General features: G+C 40.0%; 1 protein-coding gene across 1 annotated transcript in view; it reads right to left on the reverse strand.

Annotated features, from left to right (window-relative positions):
• The window catches only part of LOC138977207 (peroxisomal sarcosine oxidase-like), a 40,541-nt gene that overhangs the window by 14,775 nt on the left and 775 nt on the right, over window positions 1-24,991 (reverse strand). The window contains exons 3-6 of the mRNA XM_070350112.1: window positions 21,845-22,058; window positions 20,425-20,610; window positions 18,546-18,695; window positions 17,180-17,329 (exon numbers count right to left, since the gene is read on the reverse strand). Coding sequence (XP_070206213.1) covers window positions 17,180-17,329; window positions 18,546-18,695; window positions 20,425-20,610; window positions 21,845-22,058 — 700 coding nt within the window. The remainder of the gene's footprint in view (window positions 1-17,179; window positions 17,330-18,545; window positions 18,696-20,424; window positions 20,611-21,844; window positions 22,059-24,991) is intronic.

Consider the following 24,991-nt stretch of genomic DNA (forward strand, 5'->3'; position numbering starts at 1 on the left):
ATTTCAGATTTTTAATGACCAAAGTCATTAATTAATTTTTAAGCCACAAAGCTGAAATGCAATACCGAAGTCCGGGCTGTAAAAGTTGTTTCATTTGTTTCCATTTAAAACGTCCGCTACTGGCACCTCAGTCGGACCATACATAACACTCTGAGAAGTAACCAAAGTGTTTTCTTTTAAAGTAATTTGTAACTCTCCGCTCCGCACGCCAACCAAAACATTCCTGGGAGACGCCTACATCGTTCGGAAAAAAACCCCACAAAAAACTGTTCCGAGCCAGGACTGAACTAGAAAGGGTTTCCATGACCACGGACGTAGCTTTGTGCCGAGGCTGATCACGTGGTCAGGTTGACCAATGGCAACGCGACCCTTTTACGGCCTCTCTATTGTCCAATGTGTGTACTCTATGACCCCTTGAAAACTTCAGCGATTGGTGTGAAGTGTACTCTTTAGAGAGGATGAGTTCAGCGGTTAATTGCTTTTAACATACTTACCTGAACAGGTTATAGGCCATTATCTCGAGATGCCTTGCTTTCGGCAACAGTTCTTTGAATCCCTCCCTCCCTCTCTCCATCTTCTCTCTACCAGTCTGTTTCTCTCTTTGTTTCTCTCTCTTTTTCACACTTTTCAACCATTAACTATTCATATTCATTTGCATAATGTAGAGCAGTCCCTAATTGGGCGACAGTTGGCTGTTAAAAGGAAAACACATAAAACAAACCAAAAAGAACACTTTTGTAAGCTTACTACATTACTTTTGAAAAAAAACCATCATTGGGTTCATTTCGCGTCATTTTGCTTTCGTCAACAGGAAAGTTTTTGTAATGCCTCTCTCCACCTCCCCATATGCTCCCCTCCCCCATTTCTGTCTCTGTTTTTTACATTTAGTCAAGTTTTGACTAAATGTTTTAACGTAGAGGGGGAATCGAGACGAGGGTCGTGGTGTATGTGCGTGCGTGTGTGCGTGTGTGTGTGTGTCTGTGTGTGTGTGTGTAGAGCGATTCAGACTAAACTACTGGACCGATCTTTATGAAATTTGACATGAGAGTTCCTGGGTAGGAAATCCCCAGACCTTTTTTTCCATTTTTTTGATAAATGTCTTTTATGACGTCATATCCGGCTTTTCGTGAAAGTTGAGGCGGCACTGTCACGCTCTCATTTTTCAACCAAATTGGTTCAAATTTTGGTCAAGTAATCTTTGACAAAGCCCGGACTTCGGTATTGCATTTCAGCTTGGTGGCTTAAAAATTAATTGATGACTTTGGTCATTAAAAATCTGAAAATTGTAAAAAAAAATAAAAATTTATAAAACGATCCACATTTACGTTCATCTTATTCTCCATCACTTTCTGATTCCAAAAACATATAAATATGTTATATTTGGATTAAAAACAAGCTCTGAAAATTAAATATATAAATATTATTATCAAAATTAAGTTGTCCAAATCAATGTAAAAACACTTTCACCTTATTCCTTGTCGGTTCCTGATTCCAAAAACATATAGATATGATATGTTTGGATTAAAAACACGCTCAGAAAGTTAAAACAAAGAGAGGTACAGAAAAGCGTGCTATCCTTCTTAGCGCAACTACTACCCCGCTCTTCTTGTCAATTTCACTGACTTTGCCATGAGCGGTGGACTGACAATGCTACGAGTATACGGTCTTGCTGAAAAATGGCATTGCGTTCAGTTTCATTCTGTGAGTTCGACAGCTACTTGACTAAATGTTGTATTTTCGCCTTACGCGACTTGTTTACATTTAGTCAAGTTTTGACTAAATGTTTTAACGTAGAGGGGGTAATCGAGACGAGGGTCGTGGTGTGTGTGTGTGTGTGTGTGTGTGTGTCTGTGTCTGAGTCTGTATGTGCGTGTGTGTGTGTAGAGCGATTCAGACCAAACTACTGGACCGATCTTTATGAAATTTGACATGAGAGTTCCTGGGTAGGAAATCCCTGGACATTTTGTTCATTTTTTTGATAAATGTCTTTGATGACGTCATATCCGGCTTTTCCTGAAAGTTGAGGCGGCACTGTCACGCCCTCAGTTTTGGTTGAAATTTTGGTCAAGTAATGTTCGACAAAGCCCGGACTTCGGTATTGCATTTCAGCTTGGTGGCTAAAAAATTAATTAATGACTTTGGTCATTAAAAATCTGAAAATTGTAAACAAAATATTTTTTTTATAAAACGATCCAAATTTACGTTCATCTTATTCTCCATCATGTTCTGATTCCAAAAACATATAAATATGTTATATTCGGATTAAATACAAGCTCTGAAAATTAAATATATAAAATTTATTATCAAAATTATATTTTCGAAATCAATTTAAAACACTTTCATCTTATTCCTTGTCGGTTCCTCATTCCAAAAACATATAGATATGATATGTTTGGATTAAAAACACGCTCAGAAAGTTAAAACGAAGAGAGGTACAGAAAAGCGTGCTATCCTTCTCAGCGCAACTACTACCCCGCTCTTCTTGTCAATTTCACTGCCTTTGCCGTGAGCGGTGGACTGACGATGCTACGAGTATACGGTCTTGCTGCGTTGCATTGCGTTCAGTTTCATTCTGTGAGTTCGACAGCTACTTGACTAAATATTGTATTTTCGCCTTACGCGACTTGTTTTTCTTCTCGTGTCCCTTTGCTTGTTTGTAAGTTAGTTTGTTGATTTTCTGTTTGTTTTAATTACTGTTGATGAATTGTACGCTCTTAATATATGTTTTACGCGCAAAGTAAACATTTATTGCCGGCGTAAAATTGAAAATATTGATTACGCCTTCCTAGGCAAACCTGAGGTGGTGATCCAAATCATTGATACGTATTGGAAGGACTTCATTTACAAATAAAGAAATAAATAAGCCGTTTTAGTGATTTTTCCCCGGCGACATCCACCTTTCGAAGCCCAAGAGACATTCGCAGTGATGTAATTTGGAAACATCTGAAATAACTAACTGTAAAATGCTCCGTTACCGTTGCCGATTATTTCTTTTCATACAAACAGGATTTCACCTTCTGGCGATAATCTCTTTTGCGTTTGATTCTTGATTCTTTAAATTAATTTTTTCAGTGCTATTTAGTTGTAATCCATTACCCAAGCAGATGAAACCCGTGTGAATAACTGAACACTTAGACACTGATGTTCAGATGGTACGTGTGTGGTTACATAATTACAATAACCAAAATTGCAACCCGAACTGTCCAGTGAAGTGCTTTTCCAAGTTGCATGTGAGTGTGTGATTGTGTCTGTTCGGAGCGCTTCTAAGAAATTGTAAAAGTTTATGCGTAAGCATTTGCGATTTTCCGGTCTTGTACTTTTTCGTCAGTTTTCAGCAAACTCAGTTATATCATGTCACATTAGTGTGTGTTTCTCTTTTCTTTTCTTTTTTCGTGTGTGTGTGTGTGTGTGTGTGTGTGTGTGTGTGTGTGTGTAGTTAGTTGTGTTTTTTTTCAAAGATTTGTTTTTAGCCAAGTTGATAGAGCGCTTGGGCGACTTACTTAAAAAACAAAAACAAAACTTCCCTTTTTTTTCCAACTAAGATCCTTTATACTCGTTTTAGGAATGGGTATGCTAAGTACATTTTTCTTGGCGAATTGTTGTGTTAGCTAAGCAACATTACGTGAATCGTTAAAACATGTGGGTTTTGTTTTTTAAAGTATTCCCCGCTTAACGAATTAAGATTTCTATGCAAAACAACGTGTGTTAACCCCATGTACAAAAACAGTACATGTAGTACATGCTTGAAAGTGCAGAGTGCTGTTGCGTCCAACGAATTGAGTATTTCAGTAATTATGTCGACTGGTGATAAACACACATACAAACACGCGCACGCATTAACAAATCATAGAGAAACAAGCAAACAATTCGCAGAACAAACGTATATTAATGTGTGTGCATGCGTGAACGCGTGCATTCGTTTGCTTGACTAACTGACAATGTCAATCACGCTTTTAGAAGAGAACCGCTGATTTCAACGTGGTATGGCTTTTACGCGGTCTTATGAGCCTTCTGTAAGACGGGCAGCGTTCGGCCTGTAACAAAACAGACCATCCAATAAACACCAGCGAAGATTTCATTGACGCGGCGGTCAAGTGTTTTGAGTGGAGTGGGCGGAGCGTTGGGTTTATCACATGACCATTTGGGCCAATGGATGAATGTATTTAGTATGTGCGCTACTTTACTGGCGGACCACGAAGCTCGAAGAAGGTGTCAACTTGATTTCTTCATGCAATAAATCGTTGGCAGAAAAAAATGTTGCCCTTGGTGGAACGGGAGCCGCTCAGAAGAGGCGTGATAGAACTTGTGCGCGGTTCATGCATACACAACAATCATTTTTCTTTCAAGGTTTTATTTAACACTATGTGTTCGTAAAAACCGTTGCTCAACAACAAAAATAAATTAATTAATATTTTTCATCCTATACATGCCGCTACAGAAGCACACAGGGAGAGGTAGACGCGGCGAGTCGTGTCGTCTGTGAGGTAACGATCGTGTCAAATCATAGTATCTGTTAACGACGCGCCGAACCAAGGTCAGGGGGTGGAGACAGGGGTAAAGAAGAAAAAATATGTGTATTCAGATTCATTCTTCTTTCAGTTGATCAGCTTACTTGACTTCTATTTCCCGAAAGTTTTTTTTGTTTTGTGCGCAAAATTATCGATTGTTGTCGTTGTGGTATAGTTGGTTGTCGATATTTTTTCTTCTCAACATCACTGGCTTGATTTGTTTAATGATATATGTAGCAGGCAGCACACGTCTGTTTCAGAAATCGTTTGAACGTCTGAATTCTGTTATGATACAACAATATAGATGATATACAACTTTTACATGAGAGAAGAAAGTCAAACATTATCTACCTAGAACATGTTGTCTTGTTAAGTTAGCATGCGTATTTTGTGTTCTATGCTATTCCTACTCATGCAGATGTCGAGTGCATTTGAGGTAGAAAAATAACAACAACCGGCAGTTTTGTCGCGACATTTCTCGCAATAATGTTTTGGTAAAGTTTACTTCCTCGTCCGGATTTTCATATGTAATTTTCCATGATGTTCGACCTGCAGCCGACTGCGAATTACTCTTAAATGTTTTGAAAGTTGCAACGCAAGTAAGCGTTTCTATCTTTCCATGAACTTTTGTTGTTGTAGTATATCATTATGACATATCTGGGCCCCGGCCGAGATTCGAACCCGCGACCCTAGGATCACAAGTCCACAACCTGAGCTACCCGGGCTCCCTTGAAGCCAATCGGTGTGTTTGAATCTTTAGTCCGATCGTGCAATCAAACCTGTCCAATGAAAGCTTGTCCACCACTTTGTCTATAACGACCACACGAAATATATATATATATATATATTTTTTAACATATTGTAAAGTTTTGACTAAATGTTTTAACTTAGATGGGGAATCGTGACTAGGGTTGTGGTGTAGGGCCTACGTAGTACGTGTCTGTGGGTCTGTGGGTCTGTGTGTATGTATGTGTAGAGCCATTCAGAGAAAACTACTGGACTACTGGAGGATACGTTTCTTTGATGACGTAATATCTGGCATTTTGTACAAGTTTTGGTGGCACTGTCACACCCTCATATTTGGATTCATTTGATTAAAATTCTGTAAAAGTAACTTTCGACAAAATCCGGACAACAGGATTGCATTTCAGGATTAAAGCTTGCAAATTATTTTTTGAGTTTGGCCATTAAAAGTCAGAAAATTGTATTTAAAAATAAAATGTGATGAATCGATCCAAAAAGATGTAATCTTATTCTTGATCATTTTCTGATTCCATAAACAAATCTATGTGTATCGATTGAACACTGGATTTCCCTTCTTTGAGCTATGTGACGTCAGAGGCCGACAAAACGTCTGTTTAGGCGGCCAGCCGAGACTACAAAATAGTGCATGTTTGTGTGCGTTCAATCATAAAAACTACAAGAAATTCTACCCAGATACATACATTTTATTTGTATTTTTTTACCAAAATATGACAATTTACACATATCTCGACAGTCGTTCACCTCGACCGCTAGCGCGGTCTCGGAGGAACACTGACTGTTTCGATCTGTGTAAAATGTCCTATTTTGGTCAAAAATACATACAACGTTTAATGTCCTGTTTGGATTAAAACAAGCTCGAAAAAAATGTGACCCTCCACCACGAAATGAGTCGCATGTCACCTCGCGCGGTTCTGCGCTAGGCTTGATATAAGTCCGGAGAGTGTATGGTAACAGTGTGAGGGTCACCTTAGTCACAGGCGTATAACTCAAACAGTTTCCGCTCTTTTCTAAAACGGTTTTCACCACTGGATAGAGCATAACAAACTCTTTAGGAAAATGTAAAAATATGAAAATCATGCAAAGGTGACATGCGACTCATTCCGTGGTGGAGGGTCACAAATATACAATAGAAAAAGCACAATTTCATAAGAAGCGCTTTACACTACTGCGCTATACTGGCTTTCTGTGGCGTGAACGCGATAGCGGTCGCCGTCAGGTATGAAATCGACACAGGTATTGAGTTTTGTCTTCGTATTGTCTTTCATAATGTGAGTTCGAAGGGTTGACTGAATGTATTAATTTCGTCTACGCGACATGTTTTAAGATATTGCTTACTTGTCAACTGCGATCACATGTCTAAACGGACTGCGGCTGCCAGTTTCGGCCCAAACTAACGTTCACAACCTGTCTTTCACAACCTTTAAAATCATGTTTGTTTTAAATTTATTTTTTTTAATTACATTGTACTTTCTCTACATCACCAATACATAACATTCATACACTACCATCTCGCTATACCGACTGCTAAACGTATCAGACGGACGGGACGGCTCTCAGTTAGCCGAATGCAATCACGTTGTCTTCTGCGCTTGAGTGCACCCCATACACACCTCTTGACATACTCTTGACATACTCTTGAAAGCGATAAGACACCACCCGAGTAGCCAACGGCGGCTTTCTTTAATTGCGATAACAACTCGGGTAGACAGTTTCAAACTGTCGTTAAAGACAGGTCCAACTACACTTACTTTTAAGATGTTACATTATGGAGGTCAAAATGGCCAATTTTCTGTAGTTTTTTTTGGAACAATCTATCCTGTTATTGTATTAAAAAAAGAAGCTTTAATTTTTCGGCACTATATTTGATTATGATGGACTCAGTGGAACTCATTCTGATAAGCATCGCTCCACGGCTATTGCCAGTTGTCTCTCTGACCGGACGCTACAGTCCTACGCGAATCTATATAAAAAAAAAAAGAATACAGAGTTATCTCCCATATGTTTTTCGCGAGCACTGATCTAAATTTGAGATCAGTGTTCGCGAGACGAAAATGATTGCAGATTGGCCGACTTCGACAGTGATCTCCGTTCTGTTCTTCACAGTTATGATAAAGACATCGTTCTAAGGTCAAAACAAGTCGAAATTTTGGGACTGCTGCCGGAAGGAGACCGTAATATATGGTTTCATCTCTGTCAACTGGTTACAGAAAAAATCGTCTGCTCCAGTGAGCGCCGAAACCAAACGGTTGATTATCACGTGACACTTTTGTCATATTTAGAATTGTTTGCACAGTAAATACAGCCGCGAAAAATAGCTCGCTTGAAACTGTCTTACATTTCAATTCCTTCGTAATTTTAAAATGACAAAACACCATGAAAAATCATTATCGACGATCGCGAATCTGCTTATATCAATAATACATTACAAAAAACTCTAAATATGCACACACACACACACAAATCGGTTTCCTTGCCAGACAAGGAATCTCAAGGCATCCTGTCAGGGAGAGAATGACCTGAACTCCTTTTGACCTGAGTTCAAGATGAGTGGAACTGTCCTAACATTCTCAGAGAATTATTTTCAAAGTTTATGTTTGTTTTAAACATTAATATGTGAAAACAGAATTAAGGTAGGTGATCAGCGATGCTGTCAAAACTACTCACATTACGTCATATATGGCTGGTTTTTAGTGTTGATATTTTTGTTTCGAGCGACAGATTGACTGATTTGTTTCATATCGCTTAACCGGTATTTATTGTGGGTTTTTTTAAACATTTTTTATTAGGTGTTTTTTGTGTTTGTTGTTGTTGTTGTTGTTGTAAGCACGCTGCTGGATTACACACACACACACACACGGCTGAGTCTGCAGGTGACCCGTCTGCAGTTTTACTAGATATTGCTCGTCGTCGGCGTGTGCTCTTTCAGTAGATATTTTTGTCTTTCTTTGCATCCACATTGTGACACAGTGAAGCCGTCCACGCTGGGTGGTGGGGGTGGTTTGGACTCGATAGATAAAATATTACGATTTTTAGCATAAAGAAAACAAATCCGAATTTTTGAGCGATGGGACAATAAAATAATGAAAAGAATTAAATAAATCTAATTGATCCCTTGACTTTGGGGTAGCGCAACTCTGTTGCTACTAGCTTTCTTCTGGGAGAATGCGACCCGAATTTCCCAGCGACGGGAAAATACATTAATGACAAAAACATCTTATAGATCCCTTGACTTCGGGGTATCGCGACTTTGTTGCTGCTAGCTTTTCTCTGCGAGGAAGCGCCCGAATTTCCCAGCGATGGGACAATAAAGTAATGAGAGAAAAAAAATCTAATATATCCCTTGACTTTGGGGTAGTGCGACTCGGTTGCTGATAGCTTTTCACTGGGAGGAAGCGACCCGAATTTCCCAGCGAATAGACAATAAAGTAATGAAAAACAACAATCTAATATATCCCTTGACTTTGAGGTAGCGTGTCTCTGTTGCTGCTAGCTTTCCACAGGGAGGAAACGCCCCGAATTTCCCAGTGATTGGACAATGAAGTAAAGAAGAAACAAGTCGCGTAAGGCGAATATACAATATTTAGTCAAGTAGCTGTCGAACTCACAGAATGAAACTGAACGCAATGCCATTTTTCAGCAAGACCGTATACTCGTAGCATCGTCAGTCCACCGCTCATGGCAAAGGCAGTGAAATTGACAAGAAGAGCGGGGTAGTAGTTGCGCTAAGAAGGATAGCACGCTTTTCTGTACCTCTCTTTGTTTTAACTTTCTGAGCGTGTTTTTAATCCAAACATATCATATCTATATGTTTTTGGAATCAGGAACCGACAAGGAATAAGATGAAAGTGTTTTTAAATTGATTTGGACAATTTAATTTTGATAATAATTTTTATATATTTAATTTTCAGAGCTTGTTTTTAATCCGAATATAACATATTTATATGTTTTTGGAATCAGCAAATGATGGAGAATAAGATAAACGTAAATTTGGATCGTTTTATAAATTTTTTTTTTTTTTTACAATTTTCCGATTTTTAATGACCAAAGTCATTAATTAATTTTTAAGCCACCAAGCTGAAATGCAATACCGAACCCCGGGCTTCGTCGAAGATTACTTGACCAAAATTTGAACCAATTTGGTTGAAAAATGAGGGCGTGACAGTGCCGCCTCAACTTTCACGAAAAGCCGGATATGACGTCATCAAAGACATTTATCAAAAACATGAAAAAAACGTTCGGGGATTTCCTACCCAGGAACTCTCATGTCAAATTTCATAAAGATCGGTCCAGTAGTTTAGTCTGAATCGCTCTACACACACACACACACACACACACACACACACACGCACGCACGCACATACACCACGACCCTCGTTTCGATTCCCCCTCGATGTTAAAATATTTAGTCAAAACTTGACTAAATATAAAAACATCTGATAGATCCCCTGATTTGGAGGAAGCGCGACTTTGTTCCTGCTAGCCTTCCATTGGGGGGAATTGACCCGAATATCCCAGCGATGGGACAAAAAAGTAATGAAATAAGAATCAAAACATTTAATAGATCCCTTGACTTAATTTGGAGATGACAAGAAAATATCGGGCGTATTTACGTGATTTGTAAATCGCGGGGCGATTGTTTTACATTTTTACGAATCACGGGTTAACACGCTCGCATATTACGTCTTCTATGCTATTCCTTCTGATTCTTTCTTTATTTGGTGTTTAACGTCGTTTTCAACCACGAAGGTTATATCGCGACGGGATTCCTTCTGATGCAGGTGTCGATCGCATTTACGATCAAAAACAGGAGTTTTTGCGTCAATTACTAAGGGCATTATGCCAAAAAGCGCTGTATGTCAGCAAGGACTTGTTAGTTTGCTTTGAAACTTTCCGAATATTTTGCCTACATACTACATGTAAGCTACTACGGGTAGTACATAGACAAATTGAACGAAATGACATAGGAATTAATGCCTTAATTTGGGTGCGTAATTTGTCGCAATAATTTGTTGCCGAAGGATTTTAATAGATATGCGCGGAGCGGAATGTATATGGCCTTTCTGATTCCTTATTGAAAACATTTAATAGATCCCTTGACTTTGGAGATGACAAGAAAATATCCGGCGCATTTACGTGATTTGTAAATCGCGGGGCGATTGTTTTACATTTTTACAAATCACGGATTCACACGCTCGCATATTTTGTGTTCTATGCTATTCCTTCTGATGCAGGTGTCGATCGTATGTGCGGTCAAAAACGGGAGTTTTTTGCGTTAATTACGAGGGGCATTATGCGAAAAAGCGCTGTATGTCAGCAAGGACTTGTTAGTTTGCTTTGAAACTTTCCGACTATTTTGACTACATACTACATGTACTACGGGTAGTAGCATAGACAAATTGAACAAAATGACATGGGAATTAATGCCTTAATTCGGGTGCGTAATTTGTCGCAATACTTTGTTGGTGAAGTTTGTTTAATTCAACTGGTAAAAGTAGCACAAATGGTAAACATTATTTAGTGTGTGTTATTCATGTGTTATTTTTGTAAAAGAGTAATTCATTCAGTGTTCACAACAGGTGTTTTAAAAATGTGTTTAAAAGTGGAATGTTTACAGTATATACAACAACTTATTCGGAACGATAACCTCGATAAGATCAAACGAATTATGTATTGTTTGCTTGTCATGTGGGTAATCCTTACACGTAACAAACAACAAACAAACCACAAGGTAGTCCACATCGTATGGCCCAGAGAGGTAATAAAAGCTCGGAAAAAATCAGACACTCAGCGAGCTACTTCTGTTCTCCGACAGGGCCTATTTCTCCCACATGAAAGTTAGCTGCAACAGAGTCGCGCTACCCCAAAGTCAAGGAATATATTAGATTTTTCTCTCTCATTACTTTATTGTCCCATCCCAAGGTAGTCCACATCTTATGGCCCAGAGAGGTAATAAAATCTCGGGAAAAAAATCAGACAGTCAGCGAGCTACTTCTGTTCCCTGACATATGGCCCATCATGGCCTATTGCCTATTTTCGCGGATAGGTGTGATATTGTGAGAGACGGACTGAATGACACTTGACTTAAAGTGTGAAGCGACTAGAACACCAAAAGCGTTTCTGCTTCAAGACAGGCCTTCGCACTTAGGCTGTGTCTGTGACGAGCTGGAAACATAAGTTAAATCAAAGCGTGAAATGTGTTCGATGTATTTTTGATTTCTTCAACATTAATTTTGTTTAAATTGCAGTTTGGGTATAACCGTGTTCCCTCTTATATACTGATAATGGTAATAGTAATCATAAACAAGTCGCGTAAGGCGAAAATACAATATTTAGTCAAGTAGCTGTCGAACTCACAGAATGAAACTGAACGCAATGCCATTTTTCAGCAAGACCGTATACTCGTAGCATCGTCAGTCCACCGCTCATGGCAAAGGCAGTGAAATTGACAAGAAGAGCGGGGTAGTAGTTGCGCTAAGAAAGATAGCACGCTTTTCTGTACCTCTCTTTGTTTTAACTTTCTGAGCGTGTTTTTAATCCAAACATATCATATCTATATGTTTTTGGAATCAGGAACCGACAAGGAATAAGATGAAAGTATTTTTAATTTGATTTGGACAATTTAATTTTGATAATAATTTTTATATATTTATTTTTCAGAGCTTGTTTTTAATCCAAATATAACATATTTATATGTTTTTGGAATCAGCAAATGATGGAGAATAAGATGAACGTTAATTTGGATCGTTTTATACATTTTTATTTTTTTTTACAATTTTCCGATTTTTAATGACCAAAGTCATTAATTAATTTTTAAGCCACCAAGCTGAAATGCAATACCGAAGTCCGGGCTTCGTCGAAGATTACTTGACCAAAATTTGAACCAATTTGGTTGAAAAATGAGGGCGTGACAGTGCCGCCTCAACTTTCACAAAAAGCCGGATATGACGTCATCAAAGACATTTATCAAAAACATGAAAAAAACGTTCGGGGATTTCATACCCAGGAACTCTCATGTCAAATTTCATAAAGATCAGTCCAGTAGTTTAGTCTGAATCGCTCTACACACACACACACATGCACACACGCACATACACCACGACCCTCGTTTCGATTCCCCCTCGATGTTAAAATATTTAGTCAAAACTTGACTAAATATAAAAAGATAAAACAATAATAAAGTTTTGTTATGTATTGCAAATCCTGACATGGTTCTGGGCGTTTCACAAAATTAATGTGTTAACAAAATTACAAAGCAATGTACATAATGAACATTTTAAAACAAAACCATTTTCTCCCTATAAAAATCAACTAGTACTGTGGCATCAGCATTAACAGGGAAAACAAATCTGAAAATTATTAAAAGCACAATCACCTACAAGATGCACATTATAATACATTATTTATCCAGAATCTATCATAATATTGATTGTTTGTTATTATGTGTTTGCGGCTGCCAGTTTCGGTCAAACTAACGTTCACAACCTGTCTTTCACAACCTTTAAACTCATGTTTGTTTTGAATTTATTTTTTTTAATGACATTGTACTATCTCTACATCACCAATAAATAAAATTCATACACTACCATCTCGTTATACCGACTGCTAAACGTACCAGGCGGGCGGGACGGCTCTGAGTTAGCCGAATGCAATCACGTTGTCTTCTGCGCTTGAGCGCACCCCATACACACCTCTTGACATACTCTTGAAAGCGATAAGACACCACCCGAGTAGCCAACGGCGGCTTTCTTTAATTGCGATAACAACTCGTTTCAAACTGTCGTTAAAGACAGGTCCAACTACACTTACTTGTAAGATGTTACATTATGGAGGTCAAAATGGCCAATTTTCTGTAGTTTTCGGGGGAGAAATCTATCCTGTTACTGTATTAAAAAAGAAGCTTAAATTTGTCAGCACATTATTTTATTTTAGTACCAGTTCAGTGCCTCATATGGCTTTTTGACCAATCAGGACGGATTCTAGGTGACCCTCTAAATGTTATAACGTTCAAGCAGGGACCCTTTTTGTTTATCAAGCAAAACATTGACAAGACAAAGTACAAATTTAAATCAACAATACCAACGTGATTTATTCTAAAGAATGACACTTCAAATGCTGCGAGATAATACTCTCTTTATCTAAAAAAAAAGTACAGAAAAGCTAGTTTTGTCGGTGGGTGCTTCACGGAATAGCAAAGCACCGCCCATCCTCTGAGTGTGCAATGCCGACCCGCTCACTTGGAATCTAAATGATCAAAGTTCGAAAAAATCTAGTGAAATTGCGTCACTCGCTTTACGTCAAATGTATCTTTACAGCATTTCCCATCGTCTGGAGTCGGTTCTAAATCTCTCTCTCTCTCTCTCTCTCTCTCTCCTCTCTCTCTCTCCCCCTCTCCCTCTCTCCCTCTCTCCCTCTCTCTCCCCCTCTCTCTTTTTCTCTCTCTCCCCTCTCTCTCACTATTCTCTTTCTTTCTCTCTTTCTATCATCATCATCATCATCATCATCATCATCATCATCATCATCATCATCATCATCATCATCATCATCATCATCATTTTTCTTTTCTTTTCTTGCTCCTCTTACAGTATCACGGTAAATGTTCCCAAATAGATCCTAGTTACCTCAGAGGACGTTAATCCCCAAAGTCAGCCAGTCAGTCAGTCATTAAAGGCAAAAGCGAGGTAACGCACAACTGGGTCCGACCAGTAAAGCCGTCGCTGCCTGTGTGACAACCACCATAAAAATCTACCACAGCGGGAAACTTTCAAGTTAAGTATTTTCAACCATCATGTGCCCGCATTCAACTTTACAATCAAAGGATGTCTGTTGAGATAATCGAATGGATCAAAACTTTGAAACCTGCGCGCATATTCTAAGCCGACTAACACATAATTGTTAAGGACATCATAAAATGGTTCTCGGTGAAAACTTGACCGAGGGCCATTTTACGACGTCCTTGACTCGAGTGTGTGACGTATACTCTTATGCTCTGCTTCTTGGGCAAGGTAAAGAACACCGAAAATATTTCAATGCCGTTCTCGAGCTACGCTGACTTTTACAAAGGGTACAGCTGACACGGCTTACGTAATCTGGTTTCCTGGTCATTTGTGTGAAAAATCTGTCCGACAAAGAAGAAGAAGAAGAAGTGCGCGCAGAGAGAGAGAGAGAGAGAGAGAGAGAGAGAGAGAGAGAGAGAGAGAGAGAGAGAGAGAGAGAGAGAGAGAGAGACAGACAGACAGACAGACAGACAGACAGACAGACAGACAGACTTTCCGCACTCGTTAAAATGTCAGTCGATACTGGAATGAATGTTGAAACATTGTAAACCTAAAAAAAAAAATAAAAAAAATATTAAAATTAAACATTCATACGAGTTACTATCTGTGACAAGAACGCATAAGAAGTATAGCAACTAAATATTAATCCGCTTACCCATTGCTCCTCTTCGCACCTCGGCCTGTGAGTCGTCCTTTTCCTGAGTACTTGCACACAAGTTTTGCGTATGCATACTTCAGTTCGTCTGGAAAGGGCTGTTTTGAATTCTTGTTCGCAAGTTGAACAGCACGACTGTATTTGACCACGTACACCAAATCGTTCTTTCTGGAAAAGTCTGCCAGCCGTTCAGTAAGATCATTTAAACTTCTGAATGTTTTCCCCAACTGTCATTTGTGCCATTTCTCAGCGATTGATCAACGGTGTGGTTATTATGGATGTAGTAAGTGTCGAATTGTGAGAATGCACAGTTCTGTCCGCCAAGTGGTTTTAAACACTGCGCGTATTTGCACCAAGTAATAACGTGTCACATCAAAATAGTTCTTTACCTGTCAGATAGTTTAGCGCCAAAAACATGAACCAATGATAGCCCATGGATTAGTAAGTCATATGATGTTGGGGCGGGGCCAATGAACTAATGTCAACACAGTAAGTATCAACCAATGTTTGGCTCCGCCCCCACATCACGTGGACTGGGTGGCCGAGTGGTAACGCACTTGCGCTCGGAAGCGAGAGGTTGCGAGTTCGACCCTGGGTCAGGGCGTTAGCAATTTTCTCCCCCCTTTCCTAACCTAGGTGGTGGGTTCAAGTGCTAGTCTTTCGGATGAGACGAAAAACCGAGGTCCCTTCGTGTACACTACATTGGGGTGTGCACGTTAAAGATCCCACGATTGACAAAAGGGTCTTTCCTGGCAAAATTGTATAGGCATAGATAAAACAATGTCCACCAAAATACCCGTGTGACTTGGAATAATAGGCCGTGAAAAGTAGGATATGCGCCGAAATGGCTGCGATCTGCTGGTCGATGTGAATGCATGATGTATTGTGTAAAAAATTCCATCTCACACGGCATAAATAGATTCCTGCGCCTTGAGTCCGAGTCTGGAGATACGCGCGCGATAGAAGACTTCATATATATAATCACGTGACCCATAAACCCATCGCCTGTAATTAGATCATACTATTACCGCTTCAGTTCTGAGAAATTCCCTCTTTATCTTCGCTTCTGATGCTCATCCTATTGTTGTTGGCACTCGGGTTTGTTTGTTTGTTTGCTTAACGCCCAGCCGACCACGAAGGGCCATATCAGGGCGGTGCTGCTTTTGACATATAACGTGCGCCACACACAAGACAGAAGTCGCAGCACAGGCTTCATGTCTCACCCAGTCACATTATTCTGACACCTGACCAACCAGTCCTAGCACTAACCCCATAATGCCAGACGCCAGGCGGAGCAGCCACTAGATTGCCAATTTTAAAGTCTTAGGTATGACCCGGCCGGGGTTCGAACCCACGACCTCCCGATCACGGGGCGGACGCCTTACCACGAGGATTGGAACTCGGGTAACAGGGAGCGAAGGGCAGTGCCCCACCTAGTGATCGAGTGCCACAACCCAGACTTTTCCCTTAATATATACATAGGTTTTAAACATCGAACGCAGAAGAAGAAGAATACATAGGTTTTAAACTCCTGCTTCCGGATTATACAAAACACATTAAAACATGTATTAAACAATGGCGACTGGACGTGAGAGGGAACAATAAAGAGACCAAAAAGCAATGTACTCACGTTAAAATGACGAACACGGAACGAATAACAGCGACGTTTCGACCTAAGGGTCTTCTTCAGGCACAAAAACACAAAAATACACACACAAAAAAGAAGAAGAAAGACGATAGAACAAATGAAGAGAAGAATAACTGACAAAACAACTGCACTGCACAAACCAACAAATGACAAAGACACAACACTTCGAATTAACCTAAAATAAATCTCATAACAAAATAATTGTAATCATTTTTTTTTTTTACAGGAATGTATATGTTTCTGTGTTTGTTTTTGTTTTAATACAAAAAAAAACCGTGATCAAATAATCAGAACTCTTTCAAAATATTCTGAATAAAATATATTAAATGCAATAACTTTTGGTTTTTTTTTAATTCAAATAAATGTTTTAGTTTAACTGCATTTGAATAGAAACTGAATTCTGATGAAAGCAGTTACTGTAAAGTCATTTGAAGTCACATGATAAAAATCACATGGTTTAGTTGAGCAGACCAAAAAGTGCAGAGCTAAAATATGTGTATGAATCTGTGTGAAAATCCAGTCCGTTTGTCCACAGGGATGCTAGGAAGCAGTCAAATGGGGTCGCTCAATCTGCTCAAATCCAGTCAAATGGGGTCGCACGGGCCGACAAATGGGGACGTCCCCGTTTGTCGGAAGCGTCCCCATTTGACTGCTCTCCAGTGACAATCGTCCCCATTTGTCGGTAAAACCACCTACACACACACACACACACACACATACACACACTCACAAACACACACAACAGCAACAACCCCGATCCCCCTCCCCAACACATCCCACCACCGCTACAAGCACTGAAACTCACCCACACGGAAACACCAACACTTACAGTAAAGATGCAGGCCTCAGCAATGGCTACTGAGGGTTCCAAGCCCGGCAAGTGGTCGCGAACGTAACGCGTCATGGTGTCACGAACCCACTTGTTGTCCGCGTCGTCTCGTGCATCGGGGTCAACCTTTGGGCCAAGGTGGAGGGCCATCTGAACAAAATGCAGGAGCAGTCATTGTGTTGTGTACGTGGTCAACAGACGAACTCCGGAAATAACTCTGAAGGGCTTTTAGTCATACCTCAGACAGCTATCCGTTAGAAGAACTACCAAGTTTCATTGACTTGCACCCAAAGAGTCAAGAACTGCGATTTTTTAACGAATTAATTTCGTACTCGGACCCGGCTGGTCTTGACCTATTTTTGGATCTAAATTTAGATCAGGTAGATCTTTCTTTCTTTATTTGGTGTTTAACGTCGTTTTCAACCACGAAGGTTATATCGCGACGGGGAAAGGGGGGGGGGGGGGGGGGGGGGGGGGAGATGGGATAGAGCCACTTGTTAATTGTTTCTTGTTCACAAAAGCACTTATCAATTAATTGCTCCAGGGGCTTGCAACGTAGTACAATATATTACCGTACTGGGAGAATGCAAGTTTCCAGTACAAAGGACTTAACATTTCTTACATACTGCTTGACTAAAATCAGGTAGATCACCACATCATGCACAAAAAGACACGTCACTAGAAAACTATGTCAGACGTCATCATGAGTTTGTGTAAAACAAAATGGAGGCCGGAATCACTCAGTTGAATCGAACTCCGACCAAACACCACGTAATGACTAGGTTATGAACAAGAAACTGCCGAGCTTCACAGATGTGGTCGTTGGGTAGTTTTGGGTTTGTTTTAGGCCAAAAAACAAAAAAAATAGGTGTGGTTACGGTAACATAGCCCCCCAAAATAGGGTAGGTAGGTAGGCAATCACTTTTTTATTTGGTTAACTTTTTTTTCTAATGTGTACAAATTAAACCTACTTGACAGGGAAATAAGTGTGCGACACGGGCGCTTTCGCTTTCATTGCGTTTTTTGCACTCGTTTTTTTTTGTTGTTGTTGACAAATGTAATAAAAAGTTATAGGATCGGCCCCTAAAAATAGGGTAGGTCGGGTTACCGTAACCACACCTATTTTTTTTTTAGGCCTACTACCATAGGAGGATTTTTTTAACTGTAAATGCACTCAGCTGCAACAAAAACGCAAAACGAAGACTGTGAGCGGCTGCACTGTGCCTTTAAGAGAGCGTTTGAACAGAAAATCAGCAAACCCAGGATTTTGAAAAGGAGGGAGTTTTAAATCGGGGGGTCTTAAAAGCAGTGTTCTACTGTAGCTTGCATTACCTGTCACCAAACTGGAACATTATCGTCAACTTACCTTAACAAAACCTGGGTACTCGTCACTGGGAAGACCATAGACTTGGGAACGCCAGTCTCCTTCCCCGTTGTCATAGACACAAGGGAAGTTATCAGGGGCGTGAGTTCCCTCCTTTCTCTCTCGCCAGTAGAAAGCAGTCGAACAAAATGGCTGTATGAGAAAACAGGTTATGAACATTATAAGATGTTTGATGGGTTGTTGACAGACCAGCTTTTTTGTCTGTCCGAGGGGGAGCATATCGTCTTTTGTTTCATATTTATTGACCAAGGCCGAAGGCCGCGGTCAATAAATATGAAACAAAAGTCGATATGCCCCCCGAGGACCGACAAAAAAGCTGGTCTGTCAACAAACCATCAAACATCGTTTTTGTCATCATTTTGGTAGTGAGAAAACAAGTGCACAATCAACCCAGGGAGCCATGCTTTGAAACACGGGTCCCGTGCTGATAACCACACGGGTCCCGGTTTGATAACCACTGGCAATCAAAGATGGCGTGTGAAAGCAACTTTCTGTGTTTTTGAGTTCAATAAATGAGTTGGGATGAATATGTCAGGTTTGAGGATGCACAGTTCTGTAGATTCATCTCGGTATTCCACCCCCTCGGCTTTCTGTTGCAAATATGAGTGATCGAATGTGGAAGCTACGTTTGGTCAAAGGTCACAGAAGACTTGCGTCGTGCAGCGAAGGAAAGAATCGCGATCTTGTTTCCGACTCCGTACCTCTTTGTTTTTCATTAGACCTGTCATTCTGCTTGCTCGGCTTTGTTAGATGTTTGCATATCGTGTTGCTATTTTCTTTGCTTTTATTATTGTTCCTTATTTGTGCTTCGTTTATCGATACGTCTTGTGCACGGGTCAAAATGTGTGTGTCAGGTGTCGTTTTACTTGAACTTGACGTTCGTGTTTCTCCGAACGTCTGTGTATCGAAACACAGATACACGCACTCCATGACTTTGTAAGAAGACATAACATATCGGTAGGTTTCATTTGTTTGTGACGAATTTATTGAAGTAGTTTTGTTTTTTTGTTTACTTTTGCCAGTTTGCCAGTTGGTTTTTGGAACTTTGCAAAGCAGTGTCTTGTTGTCTGTTTAGGTCTGGGGAAACGCCAATGAAAAGAGCCGAAGAATCCTCGAGCGTTTCTATTGGGTTTGCTTTTGATTATCCATGTAATAGGGCTTCCTGCAACTATGGTAACCGGGGATTTATTCCCCGGGGAACATGAGATTTATTTACCAGGTGCTTGTGAATGAAAACTCGTGAAAATGATGACAATTCTTTTTAGTCAGCGGGCAACTGCTTTTTTCATGTTCGTTCAATAGTTGTTCGGTATAAAAACGCATTCAACATGCAGTGTCAATGCCGACAAACAAACAAAACGCAAGGCATATCTTTGCATAGGTAAAGTTCCTAGCAACACCACAATTTTGTATCAATTTTCACATAATACCATGTCATGGTATATATTTGTTGCGATTTATCGCTCCGCTGAAACCTAATATTGTCAGTAGGTCATTTTGCGTTTCATTTACAAAGGCCTCTATCTATTTCTTATAAGTTGGAAACACATCATATCAAGCTACACCTGATTGCTACACACAAAACACAATTTAAAAAAAATAAAATCACGGGAAATAGATTTTGTATATCATTGAATTTAACTGAAAAGTCCTAACAGCAATAAAATCATAGCAAATTTGACATGTGTACATAAATATGTCTTCATTTCAGTTGCTATTTTCTTCTCATCCACGAATCATATGACTGATATAAATGCTATGAGTGTATGAGAAAGACTGGCAAACAATGGCCTATTTCAAAGTTCAAATTTAATTCAGCTTCATACAAAACCACCATAGACAATATCAATGGAATACCTACCTGAAGTGGAAGTGTCATCCCCAAATGTTCGAGAAATTTTCCTGACCAAGGGCCAGTAGCCACGACGACTTTCTTGCCGCGGTAATGTCCCTTTGTGGTTGTCACGGTAACCAGGGGTTGACCTGGGGTGATGACCTTGACCGGTTCACCATCATGTAAAACTCCGCCATATTTCTTGAACATCGTCTGCAAGATAAGATATTTTGGGTTCAGTGAATCAATTATGCAGATCTATGTCCATGAGTTGTAAATGGTCTCAACGACATCAACAACAACAACAATACCCAGGAACTCTCTTGTGAAATGTCATGAAGATTGGTCCAGCAGTTTTCTCTGAATCGCTCCACACACACACACACACACACACGTACACACGTACACACACATACACACACACACACACACACACACACACACACACACACACACACACACACACACACACACACACGCACACACATACACCACCACCCTCGTCTCGATTCCCCATCAATGTAAAAACATTCAATCAAAACTTGACTAAATGTAAAAACGACAACAACACTGCCATCACCACCACCATAACCACAAACAAACAAGCAAACAAACAAACAAACAAACAGACAGACAGACAGACAACCAAACACAATCGCTTGACCGAACGGCACTTCAAATTCCAACCCGCATATTGGAACTCTTCGAGCTTTATTTAAACCTTCCAGTAAGACAACCAGACTACCATTTTAGTTATCCCAAGAAAGATACAAGAAACATTTGTGTTTCTTACTCACAACTCATTCAAACTATTGTTTCAAATTTGAAACAGGTCGATGGTGAGAGTTACATATATATTACCCCAACTTTAAATATAAGAACTATTCTAAAGATTCAAGGTGAGGATTTAAATAGCGGGACTCCAAATCTTCTTGAAACAGTCTTTGTTTTGGCAGGCGTACGCAATACCCTGTAGAGAGAGAGAGAGAGAGAGAGAGAGAGAGAGAGAGAGAGAGAGAGAGAGAGAGAGAGAGAGAGAGAGAGAGAGAGAGAGAGAGAGAGAGAGAGAGAGAGAGAGCCGAGAGAGAGAGAGAGAGAGAGAGAGAGAGAGAGAGCGAGACAGACAGACAGACAGGCACAGAGAGACGGAGAGACAGAGACAGACAGACAGACACACAGAGGAACTGAAACTGAACTTTATTACAAAAGGATATAGGTTTTAGGCAAAGCCTAATCTTACAACCTGAGGCAGAGAGAGAGAGAGAGAGAGAGAGAGAGAGAGAGAGAGAGAGAGAGAGAGAGAGAGAGAGAGAGAGAGAGAGAGAGAGAGAGAGAGAGAGAGAGAGAGAGAGAGAGAGAGAGAGAGAGAACAAGTGCATCTGAGATTTGCAGGCCAGGAACGCAGAAGAAGGAGAAGCAGATCATCTACGTGGAAAACAAATCTCACATGAAAAGCAGCCAGCGCTTTATCAGCTCGCAGACTTCCTGCATTCGGATCAAAGATGGCGGCGTAGGAAGGGGGGTAATTCAACATGGGATAACGACGCTTGACCTCTTCGGAACTGAGAGACTGGAATGGCATTCCATGTCGGCCCATAGCAAAGGAGACAGAGTCAAGAAACTCGCCATTTTCGTAGCCTAGGTTCAACAATCCACACTGTCTGAAAACAAGATATTTGTAAATCTAAATTTGTCAGTTACATGTATGTGACAGCGTTTGGTGAGAAGGGTATAGGACGTCTAAAACACACTTTTGCGTTATGAAGTGCTAAAACGTTCGGTGGGTGAAAGTTCACTAATGTTGACATCTCGAGCTGTTAGGAATCAACAGGACTAACCAACTCTATCTGCATACCAAATGGCCTGGCAAAACTACAAACACTTTCGGTGGGGGACACTTCATTAAGTTGGACATCTCGAGATGTTAGGACTCAACAGAACTAACCAAATCTATCTGCATACCAATTGGCCTGGCAAAAATACAAACACTTTCGGTGGGGGACACTTCATTAAGTTGGACATCTCGAGATGTTAGGACTAAACAGAACTAACCAAATCTATCTGCGTACCAAATAGCCTGGCAAAACTACAAACACTGAACAAGTTATTCTGTTCACATCCATGTGCACAGTTTCTGTAGCCTAAATCCCATTGTAAATAGAAAATTTCCATTTATCGTTAGTGTATTATACCTTTTTGGTTGGAGTTAAAAAAAAAAATTAACAGAAAAAAAAACCCAATGAAGAAGGATGCTCACTGCCTATTTACACACACACACACACACACACACACACACACACACACACACACACACACACACATACACACACACACACACACACATACACACACACACACACACACACACACACACACAAAATAAAAAATAAAAAAAAATAAAAAAAGAAGAAGGAAACAGGAGGGTTCAGCCTGCATGCAACTGAGGTCAACAAAAAACAAGTCGCGTAAGGCGAAATTACTACATTTAGTCAAGCTGTGGAACTCACAGAATGAAACTGAACGCACTGCATTTTTTCACAATGACCGTAGTCCGCCGCTTGTGCAAAATGGAGTGAACCTGACGAGCCTGTTCAGCGCGGTAGTGGTTTCGCTGTGCTGCATAGCACGCTTTTCTGTACCTCTCTTCGTTTTAACTTTCTGAGCGTGTTTTTAATCCAAACATATCATATCTATATGTTTTTGGAATCAGGAACCGACAAGGAATAAGATGAAATTGTTTTTAAACCGATTTCGGAAATTTAATTTTGATCATAATTTTTATATTTTTAATTTTCAGAGCTTTTTTTTAATCCGAATATAACATATTTATATGTTTTTGGATTCAGGAAATGATGTAGAATAAGATGAACGTAAATTTGGATCGTATTATATAAAAAAAAAAAAATATTACAATTTTTAGATTTTTAATGACCGAAGTCATTAATTAATTTTTAAGCCACAAAGCTGAAATGCAATACCGAAGTCCGGCCTTCGTCGAAGATTGCTTTACAAAATTTTCAATCAATTTGATTGAAAAATGAGGGTGTAAAAGTGGCGCCGCAACTTTTACAAAAAGCCAGATATGACGTCATCAAAGGTATTTATCGAAAAAATGAAAAAAACGTCCGGGGATATCATTCCCAGAAACTCTCATGTCAAATTTCATAAAGATCGGTCCAGTAGTTTGGTCTGAATCGCTCTACACACACACACGCACAGACAGACAGACAGACACACACACATACACCACGACCCTCGTCTCGATTCCCCCTCTATGTTAAAACATTTAGTCAAAACTTGACTAAATGTGAAAAGAGAATTTTTTTTATATATCTTTTTTTATATCTAAATCCCGTACGACTATAGGCTTCCATTTGAAACTTGGTCGATTAACGCCCTAAAAAAGCTTCGCTTCAAGTAGGCTTTGGGTCAATTGACCATGCATAACCGAGAAGTTTAAAATTGAAGCCTGCCATGTCCATGTTATTGTAATTCTATCTGTCGACGATCTCTTTTTTGCTATCTTGCGATTGTAAACAGACCGATTTCCTTATGTAAAATGACTATTTGGTTACGTCCCTTAATCGATCAATTCCAAAACCACTAGCTCGCCTTGGAGTTCAAAATGCCCTTGCAGGTGTTCATTGAGTAGATTTCCTGTGTTCGTCGAAAATTGAACACCGGTAATCTAGAAAATCACAGAATCTATTACATTCTAAAGAGAATTGAACACCGGTGACCTAGCCAATCACAGAATCTGTTACATTCTAAAGAGAATTGAACACCGGTAATCTAGCCAATCACAGAATCGGTTACATTCTAAAGAGAATTGAACACCGGTAACCTAGCCAATCACAGAATCTGTTACATTCCAAACCCATAGATCTTGATCTGATTCGTTGAATTCCCAGAAATATGGGGCACGAACCGAAAGTGGGTGCCACCCAAACAGGAGAGAACAAACCGCGGGTTGTGATTTCATCTCAGTTTCAACCATAGACCAAATAGCCTGGACCGCCAACTCGTCACGTGACCCTTCGAGGTTACGACGCTCGACTTTCAGGGGCGCTTAGCGTCCAGTTTGAAAGGCCAGCGATTCGAAGACAGTGAAAAGAAAGCACGCTCCAGTTATTTGTGACAATGGGAGGTGACAATGAACTGGAGTTTCCAAAACTCCAAACTAAACTTAACAAAACTCATCGAAAAACATGTTCCATATGCACTTTAGCTGAGTTTATTTTAGCATTTTCAGAACTTACCTTGGCAACTTCGTCCATGTTTACAATCGACACCGGATATGACATCCCCCTGATTTCTGAAAGGCCATATAAGCGTAGGTTCCTAAATGCGAGAGGCCGCTACCTCGTAATAGAGAGAAAAAGCAGAGAGAGCTAGTTGGCGGTCCAGGATAAATGGTCTATGGTTTCAACCAATCCAACACTGCGGGTGGCTCCCGTTTGGGTGGTAACTTAATTTTGTCGTGCACATCAGCTCTGGGTTCTAGAACCTATGCATTCAGAAGCTTGAATTGTTTTTTAAATGAAAAAGATGGAACGAATTGTTTTCTTGCATGGGTATCGTCTGATCTACTACA

This window comes from Littorina saxatilis, linkage group LG9, assembly GCF_037325665.1.
Source record: "Littorina saxatilis isolate snail1 linkage group LG9, US_GU_Lsax_2.0, whole genome shotgun sequence".
NCBI classification, from domain to species: domain Eukaryota; kingdom Metazoa; phylum Mollusca; class Gastropoda; order Littorinimorpha; family Littorinidae; genus Littorina; species Littorina saxatilis.